Raw genomic sequence first — 23,411 nt, 5'->3', positions numbered from 1 at the left:
GCCTTGTTTATTTTAAACTCGTAGAAGGCACAGTGACACAGATGTCTGCAGACGGCACGTGTCGTATAGGAGCAGCCACAGAGGCTTTTATGGTCGGGCGTGTACGGGTGGCAGAGAGAGAGAAACTAGAATAGCATAAACCCTTCTCTTATTTCCACATGTTTTTGCACATCTAATCTGTAACAGAGATACTACGTGATAGATGTGAGGAGTCTCAGTTTACACGTTACAGATATGTCTTAGATTTGACGTCTTCCCCCAGTTTACATTTTTAGTGATGAAACTATATGAAGACAAATCTGCTTGGTCATTTTTCGGAGACCCGTGCCCAAAGTGCATGAGATGATGTCATTTCTGTCACATACGGCATCGCACTGGACTCGCTGTGCTCAGGTCTGAGCAGTTGCCAGGCAGAGAATATGCTCATGTGTTTTAAAGTCAGATGGGAGGCGTAATAAACACAAGCTTTAATAATACTTGAGAACTTCACTCATTATTCAGCGCACAATTACGCAACTGCAGCGTAATCAAAACATCTCTATCTTTGAGTTTTTAGACATTTTATTGATTTATCCCACGCTGCGTACATAGATCTTACCTGATATGTATTGTTGTTGAGACACACATCATAGATTATAAGGCCACTGCTGAGAATCACAATAGAAACACTCTTGTATTATACGCATGTGAGTGTATCGCTTGTTTCGTACCAGGCCGAAAAGCTGCATGTTTGTAATCATAGCTCTATAACTGGAGCAGATAGCATCACGGGCAGAGAGCTGGGGGTGGAAATGAGACGCTGACAGGCTAAAAGCATTTACCATAGATCCTGTAACACACACACAGACACACACTCCTACAGACACACACATACACCCGCACCTGTGATGGTTTTCCCCTGGTGGATCAGGTAACATGCTGTAAATTAGCCAATGATCCATGCTGGCAGTTAAGCGGGCTAAAGTCAGCTCAGATTTGTGTCAAAGCGTTTAACAAGTGTCCGGTTGCATTAGAGATGTTTCTGCACCAAACCATTTCAAACCAATGTGATACACTTCCTAATACAGTACAATTCAATAATAAATAAAGTCATCGCAACTTTTCTCTTTTCCGCGGTACAGTCTGGAGTCGTTACACAATTATTTTTACACAGTACATTAAATTGATAAATGTTGTCACAGGATTTATGTTAATAACTGCAAATATAGTGCATGCTTTGGCAGTGATTCCGCAGTATAAACATGTAATTTTCAGTTTTAGCGGCTTAATTAAGTTATAACAGGACTATATTTTCTCACATGTGCACACACGCACACTTTGCTTGGCACGACTTTTTACATCCAGCGGCGATTTATGTCTGTTTTCATTGGCCTTTTGGAGCAGAGTCAGCCCCCGGAATTGGAGGTGGCGAAGAGGAATGTGGCCGCACTACACACACACACACGCACACACACACAGACACACACCAATTTATTTTTGCATCCCTTTCATATCGTTGAAAACACACACCACACTCTGTCCCAGTGACACTCTCACATAGACAACAACACATCCGTTAACTTCACTTTCATATCTTAAACTAACACACACGCACACACACAATCACACACACACACACACACGGACCCATAGCGGGCAGGAATGTGTTGTTGTTACGGTGGAGCTGTGGAGTAGTTCAGTGCTCAGCACCTCCACACTGATAACACTGCAGCTATCAGATAGACAAGAATGTATGACAGACGCAGAGGAAAGTGCAGAGATGGAGGGAGGGAGGGAGGGAGGGAGGAGGGACGAGGAGAAAGTGGAGGGAGACATGACGTGAAAGAGCCAGACGTTTGGACAGAGGGATGAAAGAGAAAGCTTACAGCATTAAAATGAATATTTGACTTTGAGAGAGATGTCCGAGTTTAGAGTGAAGATGTTAATCTGTTTTGTGTTTTGTGTGAAAAGCTTAGTTCGGGGGTGTCAAACATATGGCCCGCAGGCCAGGACCGGCCCACCAGAGGGTCCAATCCAATCCGGCCAATCCACATGATAATTTGTGAAAATACTGTATTATATATATATATATATATATATATGTATATGTGTGTATGTATATGTATGTATGTGTGTATGTATATATATATATACATGTGTGTATATATATATATATGTATATATATATGTATATGTATGTGTGTATATATATATATATATATATATATACATATACATATATGTACACACACTTGACTCTCACAGGAACAGGTGAATGTTGGTGGACAGATAACCTAAACACTCACACCAGTATTCAAAATAGTAAAATTAAGAAGAGCCAGTACCGGCCCACTTCAAGCACGTTTCATACCTGGTGGTGCTGTTTTTGTCCTTCTGAAGAAATGAGGATGTTTATAACCTGTTATGTGCAGGACTGCGTGTTCCCATGCTGATCCATAAGTGGTGGAAATTTCCTCGTGTCTCACTCGGGAATGTTCTGCTAACACCACTTAACTCGGTTTCAAGACCTCTGATATGCTCTGCGGGACGACCTCTTCTACCCCTCCACAGGTTTTGCCTCAAACACTTGTGAGGTAAACAGAATCCGAGGCAAAAAAAACAAACAGGCAGTGTTGCATGAGAATGAGACGTCTCTTGATCAGGGTCCACATCTTAACTCGGATGTTTAATAAAAACCTAAAAAAGTAACATTATATGGACATTTTGAAATCTTGGATCATGACTTTTGTTTAGTAACGAGCAGCTCAGGGGCTCTGCGTCAGCTGTCACCTGGTTATTTATAGGCCTTATTAGACATCTGGTTTCCAATCAGGCTCAAGTCTCCTTCCCTGCCTCCTTTTTTACAATTTATCCTTTCATCCCTCTTTCCTCCCCTCCCTCCATTTGTATTGTGACCTCTGACCGTGCCTTGTTAGGGGAGGAAGAGGAAGAGGTTAACCTCTGCTCTGAGCACGTACACACACATGCAGTTACATGCGAGCGTGCAATTTCTTTGTGTGGCTTCCCCGCGGCGAGCACGTTACAAATCTACATCTAAATAATTGGCTCTCACTTCAAATTAGCCGAAGACGACACAGATTCATACAAATGAACGTGTCTCTAATTGAACTGTGCCGGGTTAATGAAGGGCAAATGAAAAAAGTCACATTTTGTCCAGAAGACTTGGCTGGCTCCTGTTGTTGCAGTTTCCTGTAAAGCGTCACAGGTGTGCTTTTATGTATTTATCAGAGGAACAAAAAAAGGGGACACATCATTTCCTCCTGAGGATTTATGTTGGCATATTAAAAATCGCTGTAAGGAAAGCAGACACGTACAGTTTCTCGCTGGTTTGGGTTTACGCTCTTTTTGGTTATTCAGCTGTGTTTTGTTCTTGTAAGACTGTAAGGATCTCTGTGTGTGTGTGTGTGTGTGTGTGTGTGTGTACTTTATATCTTTGTGGGGACATCTTGACCTTTAACACCTAAGCCGCAAAATGTCCGTATGGTTATTTTAACCATAAAAGGGCCAGAAAATGTGCCAATTTTTCCATGATAATGATAATAATAATAATAATAATAATAATGATAAATCATTATCTGGCAATTATTTACAACTTACTGCATGTTAAAATAGCGTATTAACAGTTTAAAAGTTTTATTGAGAAAAAACACTAGTTGTACATGAACACCAGATTTTGTGTTACGTTTGAAATTTGAACTTTATAACACATATATATAATAAAAAAAATTATATACATATATATATATATATATATATATATATATATATATATATATATATAAAAAACAAGTCCTATGGGGAATGGAAACTTATATACAGGTGTTTTTCCTTGATTCAGTTGCATGAAAGCAGTGGTGCATAGGTTACCATGGAGATGTATTCTGTGGCGTTAGCCTGGGCTAAACAACAAGCATTATTTTTGTATATCCTGCCGCTCCTTCCGCTCAGTCAGCTGTCACTCCGACGGGAAATAAACGTGATTTACGGTGACTCGTGATCTTCTGGATGTGTTACCACAGTTTTATGAAGCTGAATGAAAAAAAAATTGCAGACAAATTGTGACTCAGTCGATGTTATTTTAATTGTTGTGAAGACTGCTGTTGGTATTGCCTGAGGTTTGATCAAAACATTGTTTCCGTGCAGTTGTTGAGATGAATTAAAAAAACGGCTGAGGTTTCAAATGGGATTTTAATTAAGTCAGTGGTGAGGGCAATAATACAAATCCTGCTCCTGTCATCTGTGTTTCTTGCACAATGGCATTTTTGGATGATGATTTAGATGATGAAGCTGTGATCCTTAGAAGGCTTTTCCAGTGGCAAAGAAAGAGCATTTTCTGGGATGGGTCGGACTCCTTGGCATGTACTGGTGGTAGTATCCGTTACCTGTGCCTAAATTCAGCGTCAGTCACCGTACCACAGATGATCTACTACGTTTTTGTTCAATTAGAGATGTGGAAAATCTGAATAAAAGCACAATTTCCTCCACTATCTGAACTGTACACTGTATAATTGGCTATAAAATCAGTGGCACGAATTTCCATCGCCTTCGCCTGCCTCAGAAAATTGTGCTACATAAAAGAGGAATATTACAACAGTGTTAGTTGAAGGAGATTTTCCACTGCAAAAAACAGCAATAATATGCAACTCCTCATAAACAGAACATGTTTAATTCCTAGGATTCCTTTATTTTGTTCCATTCCAATGCATGCGACCTCAGTTTTATATCACCAACAATTGTTTTGCTCGAATGATCTCTGTAAGTGTTTATATTGCTCGTCTTGTGCATTCAGTCAGTCAGACCGCTGTTGTCTGCCATTCTCATTAATAATCGCCTTTTTTTTGGCCAACAAATATGTGGCACGGTGAGGACTCACCGTTTCTGCATCAGTAAACCTGTGATCGACCTTGGGGGGGGTCTGTACTGCCATGAATGAGCACTTAGCAGGCTCAGTTACACCTGGCTTGACCGAGCCGTGCCTTTTTCATCCCGGGTTTCAGCATTCATGCGACGCACTAAGCCAGGATGAACTCGGTAGCATAGGTTAAGCCCCAATTTCTCAGATATCCTCGTTTTCTTAATACTGCCCTCTGTAGTCCTCACAGAGACCAAAACCTGGTCCTAATGAGGCGAGATTAGGGCAAAGATTTGCTTTGTGGTTTAGGGTCAGGCATTATGTGGTTAAGGTTGGGGATACGTCCTTGTTTAGGCTGTTCAAAGCCTAGAGAGAGTCCTTAGAAGGATAGCTGTGCAAATCTGTGTGTGTGGAGCAGGTTTTTCTAATGTCTGATAGCGTGAACACAGATATTTTACTTGGGTAGGTGCCATCCTTTTCTCAGCCTGTGTCTCTGTTTTGTCTGCCTCAGGGCTTTGAAGCAATCACTGAGTACATTTCACTGATGGATTTCTCGAAACATTCATAAATACGTCACCGAAAATAAAAAACAAGCCGTGGCTTTTTTATTTGAGTCCACGCGTGTTTGTTTCACCTCTCATGTTTGACTTTAAACACAAACACAAACACACCGGCTCACGGAGACCTGCTTCCTGTCTTCCTGTCTGCAGATAAATGCTGCCGTGTCTGTCAGTGCTCGCACACACACACACACACACACACCAAAAGGGGGGGGGGGGCAGCTGTGCAGATGTGCTGCTGCTGCTCAATCAGTAGTTTAATCACAGAGGTTAGAGTTTAATGAGTTATTATTGCTGAACCCTGAATCACACAAACACATGGCTGCGCAGCCATTATACTTGGAGTGTGATGCGTGTACTGTATCCAAGACCTGCAGCAAATGACAAATAGCTCTATAGAACCGTGTTGTGCGGCTTCTTTTTTTTTTTTTAAAGTGTTTCCAGGTCTTCTGAGTTTGGGTGTGTGTTCTTGTGTATGCATACGTGTCTTTGTGAGGACCAAGCAACTACACAACAGGAAGAGAGGACATTTGGCCTGGGCTGTTTATGGGTTTTGACATGGGTTAAAGTTAGAATTAAGTTAATGCTCGGGTTGTGTCATTAAGGTTAAAGTAAGGGGCCCGGGATAGCTTTATGTCCTTGCTAAGGTAGCTGTGATAACGTGTGTTTGTTTAAGGGAGTGTACAAGGGAGACGTGAGGGTTGTTTCAGCCAAATCACGCGATGCAGGTGCTTTTGGTTTTATTTGCTTTCCCAAATGAGCACAGAATGTCTTACCAAAAAAATGTGCACATTAAATGCAACTGAAATGTGAAACAAACACAAAAAAAACTGACCCAAACGATCAAGAGATTATCCTGAGGAAGAAAGTAATGAAGGATAAAGAAGAAAGGAAGTAAGGATTCACGTCTCTGTAACTCAAGATGATTTGGGACTTAGGTAAACTTTTCTTCCAGTATTTTTTCAAAGGGTGAACCTCACTATAAGAGTATCGCTATAACCAAGGCTGTCCACAGCCATTTGGATTGGATCTGGGCAAAGTAGCCCCTCGAACGCACCACCACACTGTTAGTGTGTGTGTGTGTGTACATGTGTATGTGTCCGTGTAATATTCTTATAAATTAGACCATCAATCAAATCCAACATGGGAAGCAGCAAAAAAAAAAAACGCTTGCAGGGAAACAAAAGCACTGGAGCAACATATGGCATTATTTAACTGCCGATTGAGAAACACGTGTGTGTCTGCAAGTTGTTGTATTACTGTGCTTGTGAAAAAGGTTGTGCATCATTCAACTGTGGACTTTTTTGACCTGTCATCGTAGCGTAAGGAGTCTATTCAGTAACATTATCAGAGCTACTTCTAACAGCAGTTGGGCGAGCTGGACGAGCAGACGTTTTAAATTTAAGTACGTTTACATGGTATTATTAAGGGATTAAAAATCTGGTAAGGCTAAGAATAGTAGAGGACGAACGTCAAAAGTAGATTTGGGTGGCAGTTAAAGCCATCGTACCATTTTTGAATTTCCCCCAGTGAAGTTTGTTCTGGCTCATACCATTTGCCCTTTAGTCACACTCTTTTGTGTTACAGTACTGTACACTCGAGCAGAGTTCAGACAAACGTTGTCCATATTATGTAAATCAATACATAATATCTATGTATCTCTGGGCTCCATTTACAGCCTCACAACTAAATCTTCTCCTTTCACGTAAAAGAGCGGGTGCTTCTGTTCTGTTTCACGCCTCCTCTGCGTAAAGTCCCAAAGAGAGCCAAGCAAAAACACAACAAAACATGTCAATGTCAGCATCGCGTATTCTAATAATTCAACAATCAGCTTATTTTTTCCAGTAATCATGCCGACTGTAACCTCAAGTAACACGGGAGAGATGAAGATGAATGTGAAACTTAGCTCAAGCCGGGAAAGTAATAAACCAGAGAGATTATCCTAAATAAGGTTTGAGTAGTTGGATGACAAAAAGGGGAAGAAGGGATGTACTGTTTTACAGGGGTTTTCCCCCCCGATTTTAACCCAAAAATGCCTCACATGTGGCCCATTGTCAGCGCACATAAGCATAATTATATATGTGTGTTCAAAGTGACATGGTGATGTGATTGTCCACTTAAACAGTCAGCGTTCTCTTCTTTTATTTTCCCCTTCTCTCTGTCACACACATACAGAGAGGATGTGTGTACACAGTGTATGGGGAGATAATAGCAGTAGAGCTCAGCCAAAGATATGTCTGGCTAAAGGATCCATGAAACCACGCGCACACACACTGTACGTGCGTGCACGGAGGACACACTTAATCGATGGCATCCAAAAATGACCAAATTAGACGCACAAACACCGGTACGAATACCAGCGCAGCCTCAACACACACAAACACGCACGTAGCTGTGCGGCGTGGCCCCATTAATGTAGCATTAGATATCCGAGCATGATGAAGCGCAGGGTAAAAAGCAATCCAAATTTTCCACCAATTATTCTCCAATCTGTCCATTGCTGGGATGGCAGGAGAGGAGGAATATGGGAGAACACGAGAGAGGAAAAGGACAGATGAAAATTAAGACCTAGGAAGATCAACTTTGGAAAATTTACCTGCATTTTAACTCAAACAAATTCAATTAACATTGAATATTAATGAATATTATGCACTGAAATAATCAGAATTTGAATGTCTTTTGGTCTTCATCAATATTTAAAGCTTTTTACGTGAGGTAGTGATTCATCTGTGTGGTCATTTGGAAGGCTGCTGTTAGTGGTGTTGTAATGCATCGTGTTGACATGCTGGTATCGTTGTTATTTAGTGAGCATATAGGCTAAATAACTTGCAGGCTGGATGACGTGAGGGATCAGCAGATCTGTGAACATTTCCAACAAAAAAACTGACCAAATAATGTGGACAAATTGCAGGCCTGCTGTAATATTTTCAAGCTGAGTGTGCCTAATAAAGCAGCAGCTGAGTGTCTATGTGTGGCAACAAAATGTAGTTAGAGTATGGTTTCCATTAACAACAACAACATTAACAAAAGCACCAAACAGTCTGTAGAACATGCCTCCAGCTATTGTTCATTATTAATAAAATTACCAGAGAACCCGAGCTGGACTATGTCTCCCGGTTGTGTGCGCATGTGAGAGAGGGTTGGTGAATGGGGAGGAAATTTTGTGTGACAACACTGTGCCTCACTGCTTCTGTGTGTGTGTGTGTGTGTGTGTGTGTGTGTGTGTGTGTGTGTGCTGGTATTTGTTACCTCTTTCCGGAATGCAATGGATTTAATGGAATGCAATGCAATGTTAAAAGAAAGGGTCTCAAACCAAAATAACCTGGGGGGGCAGTGAGTGTCAAGTAAAAAAAAAGAACCTTTTGAGAAAAAACATCAAAATAAAAATATTTATGATGATATTTCATATAATTTTGTTTTGATGTGCAATGATAATAAAAAGCTCACAATATAAATGTATTTATAATGCAAAATGAATCTATAAATAAAAACAAAACAACTCCTTATAGCTTGAAATTTAGAGGTGGGCCACACAATTGATTGGGGGCTACATGTGTCCCGCGGGCTGCAAGACCTGGTCTACAGGAAACCTTTGTGTGTGTGTAAGGTTGTGTCATTGGCTCTTAGCTCATAAAAACATAGAGAATGGGATCAGGGAAAAGGATAATTGCACAGAACGACAGATGATCGGAAGGAAAAGAGAGATAAATAGCTGATGTGTCTATGAGAGACACAATGGCAGGAAGAGAAAGAGAGGACGTGAAGGATTAAAAGCAGACACAGTGAGGTGGACAGTCAAAAGGAGTACCGCGGGAACGGCTGGAGCAAGAAAGAGGAAGGAAAGTCGGAGAGAGGGAATGGATGGCAGCAGTTATGTGGTGTAAGAAGCTCGGCTGCAGCCAACTCTGTTCAATACACAAAGGCACTCTGCATGTTTTTGGTTTTTCTGCCTCGCTCGCTAAAATGCAGCCGAGACTCCGGGTGAGCATGCTCGAGAAGGGATCATGAATCAAAGATCCTGAGCAAAATTTCAAACCCTCAACCTCAAAAGTTAATGACATGCATCTTATCCCAATGAGCCCAAACAAAGCCGTCAGAGAGTGGTTTCATACACACATAAGTGGCGGGTTGTCTCAGGAAAAAAAGATGATCACTCAGTCATCTTTGATTCAGTGTGTTGTTTTTGTGGTTTTACTTTTTTTTTTTTCATCATTTGTTTGCTCAACCCTTCAAACACATAACTTTTCCAATTGACCTTTTTAAAAAAACAAAAAAGAAACAAAACATTACTTTATCCTCATGGAAGAAATTCTTAGTCACTATTTACCCATCTCACTTTTGGTCAGTGTTCTCACATCTTGTTTACTACATTTGGAATCACACAATTACTTGTAGTTAAATGTCAGCATGAGGGAAAAGGAACACCCACATGTGCAAATGTGTGAAAATACAAGTAATATGTGGGTCTTTGATATCTCTTCCCTCATCCATCCATCATCTACCTCTTTATCCTCCACATGAGGGTCGCGGGGGCACTGGTGCCAATCTCAGCTGACATAGGGTGAAATGTGGTGTACACCCTGGACAGGTTGCCAGTCCATCACAGGACCACATAGACAAAAACAACCATTCACTCTCATACCTATGGTGAATTTAGAGTGTCCAATTTGCCTAATCCCGAAATCTGCATGTTTTTGGACTGTAGGATGAAACCAGAGAACCCGTAGAAAACCTGGTATCTCTCCCACTTATTAGAAAACGAGTGACTGAAGTCTTAACCTTTTCCTGAAATGATGGGCTATATGTGGGAACAGAAATGTCTGCGACTGTTGCTCTATGACTGCTCCTGCCACCCTTCCTAAGCTAAATTTCCACATACGAGAAAAACCCTGATAAATTCACAAGGAACAAGTGAAGTGAGTGTCTTTCCTCCTGCAGACTTGACCCAGGCACCACCTTTTACCTGAATATTCTGGAAATGCCCCTGCTGTTCTGAAAGTGTCTGACCCAGACGGTCTCCTGCTGTGTTCTTTATATGTGAACGACAAAAGTCTGGACGCTATTTTCCAGAGTCCATGTCTGAAAATGGCTATAAAGTCCAACTAAATTAGAATAGTTTCAAACAATCCACACGGAAGTGCTCTTGCCTGACCAGAGAGTTTCTCTGTGGTGGAAAAAATAAATAAGTGATCCATATAATTATCTATGTGTACCAGTAAATGATGTAAATGGCAACCTAAAGCACTATTAACGGTTCAGTGTCTTTATCTTGAAATGCATCCACTCACTCAAGGTGTCTCTTTTCACTCAGAATGTTGGAAACTAAAACTAAATAATTTTTGTGTTGTCAAATATGCTGACGTGCTGTTTCTGTCATGACTATACAACATATTAGTGCAAAACTATCATAAAACTAGGATTATTATTATTCTCTGCTCACACAGTTTAATTTCTTTACACTTTTATATTCAGTTGAATGTTGTTTGACTGAGTCAGTGGGGTTTAACCACAAATGTAAGACAGTAGAGATGATGCATGCAATTCATCCACACTTCACGGGTAAGAAAGTCCTTTACAACAAGTTGAATGTTACAATTATACAATTTTCACCCAATTTTTATATTTCTGAGCACATAAAACATCGTTTTCAGTATTTTGTCATTTAAGAAAGTTGTGTTCTTCACTAGGAAGCTTGTTGTCGCTAGCTTCTTAAGCTAGTACATGCTAGTATAGCCCGCTAGCTAGCTAATTTCTACCTCACTTGACTTGCTCTCAGACATAATTCCTTAACCAAAACAATTAAGAAAATAGCATTTATGTGTTTCTTATAACACACATTATGTCATGTGACAAGGATGTGACACAAAATGGTGCCTTTTTGTGATATAATGACATTTGTACTCAAGCTAATGTACTGTATGGCTAACTTCATTGAACTTGCACACAGATGTACAGCACACATTATCTATGTTATCAGCCAAACCTAAACAATTAATTAAGAGAATAGCATTCACCTGCTGTGTGAGCTCATATTATGTTTTTCCCAAATATACTGTATGCTTATTATAATAGCACAACACACCAGCTTTTTAGGAAACATTCCTGCATCCTTACCATATTAATAATCATTTAATCTGTTGTCTATTTTCCTGATTAATCTAGTAATTGTTTAGATAACCCCACAAATTGTATTGCCTTTGCTGAAACTCATCTGTTCACCATTTACAGTTTACTTGACCAACTTGAGGTGCGCTCATGGATTTTCAATTGAGAGACAAGTGGATGGATTCTCTTCACAACTGCCGAGGTGAGTGTTTGGGTAATCTCTAGTAATCTCTTATCTTCTCATGATTGCAAATATATTAAACTGATGCATTTTAATCAATTTAATTTACACATTTACCTACGAGCGGCCGAAGCCTGCTCGGGTGTTATTGGTCAGATTAGAAGAAACTTTTTTTTTTAAAGTCCATCTCTCAAATTCCAGTTAAAACATAGATATATGACACTGACACCTCCTATCATTAAAAACAAACATAAAACCAATCAAACAAACCATAAGAGCAGGATGGAGATAGAATCCTATTGATACTGCCAGAGAATTTTTCTCTTTAGCACAATGATTCACCAATATTGAGACTAAACCTGTCCAAAATTGTGCCATGCATGTTCTGATAGTCAATGGGCCTTTTCCGTGGTAGACTCCATGGTAGCACACATGTAAAAAAATCAAAGTTATGATCCATTTAACTTCCTCAGTCTGGAGGTGACAGTTGGCTCACTGTTCTGTTGTACATAAAACAAACATACACGTTATCAGTGACCTATATTTTCCTGCGAGAACATCTCAAAACGGCTGCTGCGCAAAATACCTATAGGCACTACTAATGCCAATACAAAAAAAGTGCAGGTGCAGAAATGGGTTTCCTCCTCAGAGAGGCTTTTACTCACTCTTCTCGACAGCCTTCTGCTGTACCTCCGTGAGCACAGCCAGTGAGGAGGAAACCTATAGACCAATCAAACTCTGGAGGGATTTAAATTCCCTGTATGACATTGGGCACATGGCAGTTTTCCCAAGAGGAGTTAGCTGCTGGGAAAAAAAGAGCTGTGTTGCTTTGCTTGCACTGCTGCTGCTGCTGCTGCCATCAAAATGAAAATAGTTTCCAAGCATCTCGATTTTCTTCTGTTCCTTAAATAGTAAATTAACTTATTGAAGCCAAACAGGGAACTTCCCGTGAAAAAGAAGAGAGAAAAAAAGATAATAAAAAAATTGGATGTGTTGAATGGCTGTCTAAAAGGAATATTGGAAATGAAAAGTCTTTATACACGTGATACACATCTGCACTTGTGGTTAAATTAGACACTGCCATTGTGTTTAACAAACAAAACATATGGGATTTGGGCTTAAATTTAAACCTCTGATGAAATACGCTTAACTCTACAAACGCCTCTACTCAGATGATTCCTCATTTTACCGCAATAAAATGGACATCAGTCCTATATTGTTGTGAAAACTAATAAGTAAGTGTGTGTGATCAGGCAGCACGGACAAGACTGTTATCCCCACAGAAATGAGCACACAGAATTACCATGAATCAAGCTGTATCAGACATGAATAAACACACAGAGACAAATATTGCGACAAAAGATAAGAGACACAGTTTCACAAACATTCCAATAAATGCTTATAACAACTAGCTGGCCCAAAGTCTGTGTCTGGCTGGTTTCCACACAACTGTAAAAAAAACCCCAGTTTTTAATTAATGGGATTTCCAGAATGACGGTGAATTACTCAGTCTGGAAATAAGATATTACAATATTTATAATCTTCCCACTGTTCATTATACAAACTGATTTGCTGCTGGTGAGGAATCTTTTCAAATGTATTAAAAAATGCATGAAATCCCCGTTAAATGAATCGAATTAACTCATTTATTATTGAAAAGTGGGAAATGTCTCATGGCTGTGACAGCAAAAATGCTGAGTCTCTGCTCTGTCAGTTCCCATGTTAACCAATAGAGGGCAGCCGTTACAATGCAACATGATGTACTGTAGGACAGCGTGCAAGGATCTGCAGCAGCCTTTTTTTACTTGGGTCTAAACCAGAGGAAACACTTAGAAAATCTCAGTTGTGACAAAGAGTCGATGCTGGATGAGCAATAACTCTAAAAGAGTGCATTACATATATGCTTTCTCACATCAGTTTGGAGGTTAATGTCTTAAGGTTTTCTTTTAAAAGCTTTGCTGTGTACTTCATCCATTTTATACTTGATGGCTTTTGCCACAAGAACATAACTAGTGTCTCTCTTTCTGTCTGTCTGTCTGTGTGTTGATAAAACGAGGTAAACTGATTGATCAGTCAGCATTTTGGTGTCATCTGCTGCCTGTGAGAGCATTAATCAACACACACAGACTCCCCAAAGATGATGCATTGGTGGAGCCGGAGAGATGGCTAACACACAAAAAAAGGGTCTTGGCATAAAAGAAAGTGTATCATCATAAAGATCATTAAGATGATGAACGAGCCATGATAAAATAAGAGGAAGAGCTGCTGGGGAAATTGGCTAAAACATACATGAACACTGCTGGATCTGGACGGGCTGAGAGTTCAGGGCTTTTTTTAATTCTCGTGTGTGGGAAAGTGGCAGAGTTTATGCAGAAAGTGTTTCTGCAGGGAAGATGAGAGACAAGTGAAAGTTTGTGAAGCTCGCTTGCTCACCTTTCTGGTGACATCAACTCAGTGAAAGAGAGAGAGGGAGAGAGGGAGAAAGGAAGGGAGGGAGGGAGGGAGACAGAGGGAGGTTTTGGGGGGAAACCTAAATCTGCCTCTCTCACAACCTCCTGGCGCACCAGTCTGTGTTGCGCCTCTGCTCTCTCAACTTTTATTTCTAATTGAAACTCCCGTGAAAACTCTCGCTTTTTTAGTCCCCGGCAGCCGATGGGATGTTCCCAGGAAAGAGGTTACACCCCATCTGAGCTCGTTCACCTTGGAAACTTCACGAGTCAGGCGGATAACTTCTTGTGAATGGGGCACGTTTGACTTTTACGCATCCAGCTCCGTGACGCGCGGTTGGATGTTTTAAACTGAAAACGCTGTCCTTGCAAAGTGTCAGGTCCAAATTCTCACTTTATTCCCCTTCTTCAATGGCAAGGGGGCGTTTTAAGAAGCCGTTGACTGCGCGATTCTCCTGAGAGAAACTTTGTTGAACTTCATCACTTTTTTTGGCTTCCATCACTTTCTTCTTGTTCTTTTTTTTTTTTTTAACTCTACAACACAATCAAACGACCTCTCTTGACCTTTTTTTCCCCGGGATCCTTACTTCCACAGCGTTCCGCTCCCCATTCACGGATATTCAATTAACCTCTGTTTGGGAGTTATTTTAGTGGATATCATGCCTCCGACAGGACCGGAGAGACGGGCTGCGCTCTGCCGGGTTTGGGCTCTGGTTTTCGCGCTGCTCGTGTGCGTCGCCTCGGTGAATGGATGCCCACACAAGTGCAGCTGCTCCGGGTCTCATGTGGACTGCCAGGGTCTGGGTTTGAAGACAGTGCCTAAAGGAGTACCGAGGAATGCCGAGCGTCTGTAAGTGTGATTTCATCTTCATCTTCATCATCATCATAGAAAACTGACATATGACCTCTCTTACAATTAGTTTTGTGCAGTAGTTTAAGTGTATATAAAACTTCTAATTCATGGACTGGTTAAAACGGAATTGATGAAGTCGTTACTGACTGGACCCACTTTATCAAACTAGTTACATTTTTGTGTTTATGCATTTCAAGCAATATAATATTTGATATTCAGGAGATTATTGGATATGACTAATTATCATCAGAGACTTTAACCAAAGGCTACACTCACGTGACTTTTAAACATGACTAACATGTTTTAAAATTATTAAAAATCATAGGATTCACCTGTTACACGTTTTCTTGGGGATGAATACCCTTGGGCTCCCTTTTTGGCATGATTAAGTTGAAACATGTATTTAAACTCAGATGTGCTTTTGCAGATTTTGCAGCAAACGGTTCATTTTATGTTCAGAAAAACTTTGAGTGTTTTCAATTTGTAGTACAAGTTCCCACTGCTGAGGAACTTTTACCATTTGTAAAGTCATAAATCTATGTGGGTGACGGCTTTCAATACCAAAATAATAATAATAATAATAATAATACATGTATACTACATTTATCTGTATACTTCCCTGGGACATCAGTTTGTGTCTGAAAGTACTCTCTGGTCGTGCGCTTAACAGAGGCTGCACAAGAAAGAGCCCTGAAATTCACCAGTGAACCAAATGAATAAAGGCAGTTAAGAAAAACAGCCCGAAAGCAAAGCGTACTTGACCATTAAAGTTTTTAAATGGATTGCAATGAAAGGTGAGAAGAAGTAGCAGGGTCCTTAAATCTTTTTTATACTCTCCTGATCTCTCTTTGCAGTAGTTTCACATGTTCCTAAAGTTTAATTAAACTCTCAGTGACTTGTCCCCCCCCCCCAAAAAAAAAAAAAATCCCATAGAACTTTAATGTTTTCTGACCCTGATGTCAGTTTATATTTCATGATATTCACTCCTAAGGCAGAAGCAGACCTGACAGATGCTGCTGCCACTTCTAGCCTATAATCTTGACATGTATGCATCCCTGTAGCCACACACCCACACACACCCACACACAGTCACAAACACACACCTATGCTGTTAAGGTATGGAAGTGATTATGCATGATAACGTAGTGGCCAAAAGCCCCGCGGGGGATCAACAACAGACCCAGCCCTGAGACAACAAACACAATCAGTGGGCTGCACAGGGAAGTGGGGGTTTTATTTGTGTGTGTGTGTGTGTGTGTGAGAATGTAGGGGGGGGGGTTTACTGCTGGCTGATGGACACATGATTTGCACCTGTATATGGATTTTTACTCTTTCATATGTTTATATCTGCATTTTTTTTTACGTCTGTGTGTTTGTGTTTCTTGCGTGTTATAAGTGCGAACAACAAACACCGTACTTCTTCTATCCCACCGGGCTGAGTTGACCTCCCAGGACCTGTTAGCTTTTACATAGCAATCCCCAGAAGGCATTTACACCCTAGAAAAATAAATAATTAGAGCTGGTTGAGATGGGGAGGTGGGATAAGGGGGGGGTCCCCTGCTTCTCTCCGAGGTCCCCGGAGTGGAATATTTGGGGTAGCAGTGCCCCTCCCACTGCCTTCGGTCTAGAAACTATGTGTTTATGTTTCCCTGATTTATCCAGGTCAGTGTTTCAGCTGCGACTTTGGCCAAGAGTTGCTCTTTTCCTCCCTCTTTCTCTTCCTCTCGCTCTGCCTCCGCTTTCATCTCCCTTTCTCTCTGCAGATATATTTTAGGGAGTCTGCGATGGGAGACATTAAAATGGATGAGATTCCAGTTCTAAAGGTTATGGCAGATGGGAAACTTTTTAGGAAAGAGACATGAGCATTATTACCGCGAGGAGGGATTTGGGTTTGATGGCTGGAATAAAACGCATGTGGACAGCAGATTCTAGCAACCAGAGTGCCAAGTTTGTTTCTGTGTGAGTAAAAAAACAAACGTTGCATCAGAGTAGCGTGTCCAAAAAGGTCCTGCTGATGGCTGACATTTCATAACTCTTTTTAGCATGTAGGTTTGTCTTCATAATCTTTATACATATTTTTCAAACATTGTTTTGATTGATGATTCTTTGGGACAAGTTTACAAATTGCATGGCCTATATTTTCTCTAATGTGGCAAGTTTCCCCCGTTGTAGTACTCCATAAAGGATTAGTGTAATCATAAACACACAAAAAAAGCAGATGGAGAGCGGTGTAACGGCGCTAAATTATACATTAAAACATTCACAAGCTCATCGGCTTTTACGCCACAGCCAAGTGAAAGGTTAGTCCGACATTTGTTATGACATTGTCGGTGTCGGGGTATAACTTGACTGTTTTGTGCCAACAAAAGCTGGCAGACAACATCAAAATTAGAGTCACAAATCTATTTAAATTTACTGTATCTGTTATTTCAGAAGTTTCCTGGCAGCGGGACGCACGCACTGTTCAAAGGCAATGCAGTGTCGCAATGTTGCGGTAATTGGCTGAAGGCTGGTATGCATCAGTTTGGCCTGAAGCTGCACATGGGCTTAAAAGAATACAGGACTCCAGTCAAAACCCAAGTTTTGGATAGAGCACTCGCACCTTGAAGGTTTGAAAGATGGCTCTGAAAAGTCTGCAGCTATTAGTCTGTATGTGTTCCAGTGATGTCTTAGAGTGAAGAGGAAGTCAAATAAAAATGCCTGTAGAGAGTCTTAAATATTCTTAAACCTTTTAACTAATGGTACCATGTGAGCATGGTTTTTGTTTAGTTAGTTGTTTAACTTTGTCTCCTGCTAACTTGGCCTTTCTTTTCCCATTTTGTTGTGTGGATGTGTCTCACATGGAAATTATTGTCAGTTTCACAAACTCGCATGGCTTTTCTTTCAAAGCTGACTCGTTTTTGTAGAAATGTTCAAACAATTACACGAGGAGACATCCACAGAGGCGAACAGATACAGTTGTCTCACCACGCTAGAATGCAGTGTAACAAAACTTAAAGACATGCTGTTTGAGTAAGGGACAAGTCTTTCACATTATCTTGAGTGGAAAATCTTTTTCGGCTACTACTCTGCTGCTTCCTTTATCAGTCTCGAGCCACATGTACCGAATCAAAGTCATTCAGACTCTGTGGAGGGGACTGAAACCAAATGTGGAGAATCACTGTTCATTGAGCAAGTACATGACACAGGTCATGGGATATTTGGGTACAGCAATGAAATACAGTTCAGGTTCTTTGCGATTAAATAACTTTAAGATGCACTAATACACAAACCCGTATAAAGTACCCGTGTGGATTTTCCCATGGCTGCTGATATGGAAGGAAATCAAACTGGAAAATGACTGGCACTGTAAAGCGTTAAGCATGGTCATTTAAACTTTAGATGCAGTTCCTACTTGCTCTCTTTATTACACACGGGATATAACTAGATTCCAGTTTGCTTCTGTTACATTTGGAAGTGAAGGGTTGAGCTTGATATTCAGAGCCAGAGTCCACCTGTCATAAGCACAGAATGAAACTCCCTGAAAGCCCCATTTCCTTCGCTATTATAAACAGAGCATTTGGAAAGGTTAACGAGAGAAAAACAGTGGTGGCCTCAACCCTTCACTCATCACACACACACACACACACGATTTGCACAGCTATTCTTCTTAGGACACTGCATTCATTTTCATTAACTTGGACAGTGTTACCAAGCACTATTTCTAACTATAACCTGTTAACTTCTAACCCAAATCAAATGTTAGCCTTAAACTTAACCAGTTCCTCTGCCTCTTTAGGACCAGGTTTTGGTCCTCATCAGGACTACTGGTCCCGACAAGGTCGGTGTTTATGCCAGAACAGGTCCGAAAGAGGTAGCAAATACAAGTGCACAGTACACACACAGACACTCACACAGACAGCCTTGCAGATTACCTCAGGCCAGTCAATTCTGTAATGCCCTCCTTGGGAAGCCACTTGAGACCTCATTTGCATCTAATTTGAGTGGAGGGTTTCGGGGGGAGGCTTATCAGACTTAACGAGGCCGGCTAAAATGAATTGGAGAAACTGTGGTGGCTTTTCTTTCTCTCCAGAGTCCAATTCACACCTGCCCTACAGGGAATGCACACGCTCGCGCACATACACGTGCACACAGAGCTGCAAATTCCAAACTGTAGCCTCTATAGCTGCTATAGAGTCTGGGGGAAATTGAATTGTGTAGAGTCAAGTAGGGGCCTTCAGCTGCAATCAGGAAACGTTTGAGTTTATAGTGTGTATGTATGTGTTTTGATTTTATACTTTTACATTTATTTTTGCTAGGGCTATAAAAACATCTGTGTGATCATGTGTCTTCATACTCTGACACCGGAGACGATGTGTGGGGCATGTCAAACGGAGTACGCTCGTGTTGACGTCGTCCGCGTTTGTAGTTGAATGAGGTCATTGCTGGAAGTGGAACTCCCAGAGCAAACTTTATGCAGATTAATTCTGATTTTAACAGCCTATTTTTTGTGTTCCCTCACTAATGCCACGTTTGGCAAGTATATATATATTTTTTTTATGAGCAACACCTTCTCTACTTTCCCTAGCCTCATCTGACTTTTTTCTCCTTCTCTTTCTTTTTTTCCCTCCCAAACACTTCATCTTTCCGCCAATGTTGTTTCTCTCGCTGTTCTCTTGCTCTTGTTCTCTCTCTCTCTCCATACCTCCACCTTGTCTCTACTTCTCTTCACTGCTCAGTCTTGCCTCTTAAACACACACTCTTTCAGTGTGCCAACATCTCTTCAGGATAGACTTTTAATTTCCCCTCAGTTTGCCAACCCATGGTGCACACAACTGTTGGATCATGCCACTGTGTGTGGGTGTTGCATCTGCTTCTGGCTCATATCAAAGTGTGGTGTTGATTGGCTATTTGATGCTGTAACCACCACACCCTCAGCTATTAAATGGCATTCCATAGTGGGACTGGTGTGGGTGCATATATATATATATACATATATATATACACATACTGTGTATATATACATATGTATACGGCAGTAATGCAACATTACAGATGCCAACTGCTCACATGGAGACAGAAACACACAGATATTTGAAACTAAAGTGCACCAGGAAGGAACAGTCCTCAATCGTCTTGACCGTGTCTACAGGCCCAAATGCATCTCACATACCTGTGTTAACAAGCAGTTGAACCGGTGTACCTGAAGTCGAGGTCAGTGAGCGCATTTCGGTGCATGTGTGGTCCTAATTTGTGCCGACACAGTTCACGTTCCCCTCAATTCAGAATCATTTATCTGGATCAAGAACGATCCGTAATCACCGAAGAACTCTGTTGTGTTTGCTTCAGTTTTGGCCCGGCTGCCTTCAGTTGCGGTCTGAGCGTTTGCCTGAAGGCATTACAAATAATATTCTGCTGGGTTATGTGGGCTCCAATCAGGGTCTGTGTGATTTGAACTCGTAAAGTAAAGTGTTTCTCACAAGTAATTCCGAAACTTGTAGTTGGACGTCCAAGTCTGGACGTGTGTAGAGTGGGCTGACCCTAATTTGACTGGTCACCACAGCAAAGTAGTTAAAGATACGTGACAAAACTGTTTTGAACTTGTCAATGAAGTTCTACTCACTAAGCCTTACTCGCCGCTTGGTATTTTTTTCCCGTGCTTTGTTATTGTGCACGTCATTGAGGAAAGCTTCAGTTCTTCAGTAACTGCTGAATAAAAGTCATTATTCAATGTTCTTTACTCTTTAGTGGTTATAGTGTTGATGCTGTAATACATGCAAGGAGCAGCTGGATGTCATTGCTGTGATAGACAAGTCTAAACTCCCAAGTGAAACCACAATATAAGCATGCTGTTCTCAAACAGCATCTGTACGTCACACCTGTCATCGACTGTAAAGCCACCTTTATAGCAACAGCTCTGTGCTCCTCTGTGTTTGATTCAGTTATGATGATGTGCCAAATGGCACAGGTGAGGGGTACATTAATATTTAGTTCTAGGTCAGTGGGTGATGTTCTCTTCCTCGTGTTTCTTCAGTGCGTGGGCAGTTGACCTTTTCATATAGTGACTTTCAGGCTGCCAGAGGAGCAGCCAGCTGGCACTGACGCTGGGCACTGCCCTTCTGGGAAGAGAAGCTGAATGCAACACAACACAACACAACACAACACACAAACATGCTGTATTCCCATGGCTCACAAACAGGGCAGGGAGAAGGATGTGCACACAATGGCACATGCATTAAATGTACACATACAGTAAGTGTACCGTGCTCGTGAGTGTCAGCATATGCATACATGTTGTTTTACTGTTGTAGTTTTGGCCATTGCTTCTGTCTTTGCACTCATTACTTTAACACATCTCATTACATTCAGCCAGAGTTAAGTGTTGCTGTCTGAGATTATTGCTCTTCAAAGTATGGTAGGTCAAAGTTGGTCCACTGAAATAGTCTCTTAACTGTGATGGATGTTTGCAGTGAACACTTTAGGTGATTATTTCACAGTTTGCCGTCGCTTCCTCTTCAAAGTAAGTTTTGATAACCTGGGGGAGAAGTTGAATACCCGCGTGATTGTCTGCCGCTTGTGGACTTGTGTTTTTTCTTTATGTCCGACTGTTGTGATTACAGATAGGAATGATAATTTGACAACCAAAACTGCTAAATTGAGACCCAGTTTGCATGTGACTAAAATTAACTTTTAACCCTCAAACGAGGCCTTTGAAGAAGTGAGGACCAGCCTAAGCTCTGCAGAAATATCTCCAACCTCAAGGTCTAAAAACAAGTGCTTGCAAAGATAGCTCAGGAACACACACACACATGTGAAAAAAGGTATATTTACATCCTGAACAAACATATAAACAGTTTAAATGCATGGAGCCACACATGTACAGAACACAGTGCACTATCATGACTTCACTGAATTAGAGATGCAATTGGCTGTAGATGGAAACCCAAGTCACCGATGACCTTCTTTGACTTTTTGCTCAAACAGAAGTCATCAGCACAGATTTCAGTGTGTGTCAGACTCAAACTGCGCTCTGTGTTTGTGCTTAGAGTCGTTTTGATGTTAACAAGCTGTGCCACTGTTTTGTTAAACCACTGTCACCAAAGCAACACATTATATCCCCACTGCTGGTGACTTTTCTCTGTGTGTTTCTATGCGTACCCTTCCTCTCTATTTGGGAATACTATATATATATATAATGTATGTGTTTATTTTTGTGCATGTGGCAGCGCATGCGTTACGTGTGTAGAGTATGAAAGTGTGACTTGCACCATAATTGTCCCTTTTCGGTCCAATCTTCAGTTAAGCTATGCTCGCAGGCGTCTCCTTGATGTGGTCGAGCCCGCGTGGTTAAAAGTAACACCGAGCCATGAATTTTACTGAGGCTGAGTGGCATTAACACTGAATAGAGATTATGAAAGCCAGAGATACACATTGTGACAGACAGGAAACAAAGACACAGATGATGACTTGACCTCCATCAGATTTTAAAAAAAAAAATCCAATCAGTTTGGGATAAAAAAAAAACAAAGACAAGAGGCGAAAAAGGTGAGAAAGACAAAAAAAAGTGAGGTAGACGTTCAAACGGAATGACAGAACATATACTAAGAGAATAAAGCTGAGTCGGATTGAGATTAAGCCAAATTGAAAATACAAGAGCTAAAATACAGATGAAATTGAGGCTCCTGTATTGCGTGGCATCCAAAGAGGATTTTCCTTCATGAAGTGAAAATAAGTGTCCTTCAGCCGGTTGCAGGGAAAATATTTCACTGACTATCAATGTCTCTGCTCCTCTCCTCTTTGCTTTCATCGCTATTTTTGGGAAAGAAATTCTCCCACTCATTTGTTAATTTATTCCTCGTAGCATTACCTTATCTGTATTGAGGGAGAGTTACACCAAGGAACACAGAATATTGAATGTCAAATCAGAATGTTTGCATAGCCTACGCGAGAATCTGTCTTCAACAGAGGGGTCACTGTCTTGGTTGCAGTGACAATAAACAACAAATCACATTAACCAGACCTTTGTTTTCCAAATTCCCTTGGTTTTTTGTTACCAAACGTGAATTCTACTTGGGCATGAGGGTCAGAAGCTCGTGTGGAACCAGGTTCTCATCGCCCAATACCAAAGTATCTGTAAGGATAATGGACAAACTATACAGCTGAGCTTAAGTTTTGTTCAGTCAGTCAGAAAAACATGTTTTTTTGATTGCGATTTGTGCAATTTACTACGGTAGTTCGGGAGCATTTTACGCTTCCCAGTGGTCCCAATATTGATGCAGAGGCCGCCATTGTCGGGCAATTATGTGCGACATTGTGCTCGAAAAGTTTGGGCAGACTTTGCAAATTTGGTAAAACGGAGAGAAAACAGAGCGACTTGTATTGTGTAAAGATGTAGCTGCGAGTTGACGCGTTAGCACTCGCCACCGCATGAAAC

The 23,411-nt window shown here is 41.0% G+C and overlaps 1 protein-coding gene across 1 annotated transcript in view; it reads left to right on the top strand.

The window, feature by feature from the left end:
• The first annotated feature begins 14,239 nt into the window (after positions 1–14,239).
• Positions 14,240–23,411, top strand: part of slit3 (slit homolog 3 (Drosophila)) — a 234,015-nt gene continuing 224,843 nt past the window's right edge. Inside the window, exon 1 of the mRNA XM_058649322.1 lies at positions 14,240–14,995. Within this exon, the coding sequence (XP_058505305.1) occupies positions 14,805–14,995 (191 nt within the window). The 5' untranslated portion in view covers positions 14,240–14,804. The remainder of the gene's footprint in view (positions 14,996–23,411) is intronic.

Source organism: Solea solea, chromosome 14 (assembly GCF_958295425.1).
Source record: "Solea solea chromosome 14, fSolSol10.1, whole genome shotgun sequence".
Lineage (NCBI taxonomy): Eukaryota > Metazoa > Chordata > Actinopteri > Pleuronectiformes > Soleidae > Solea > Solea solea.
This window is presented reverse-complemented; position numbering and strand designations above follow the sequence as displayed.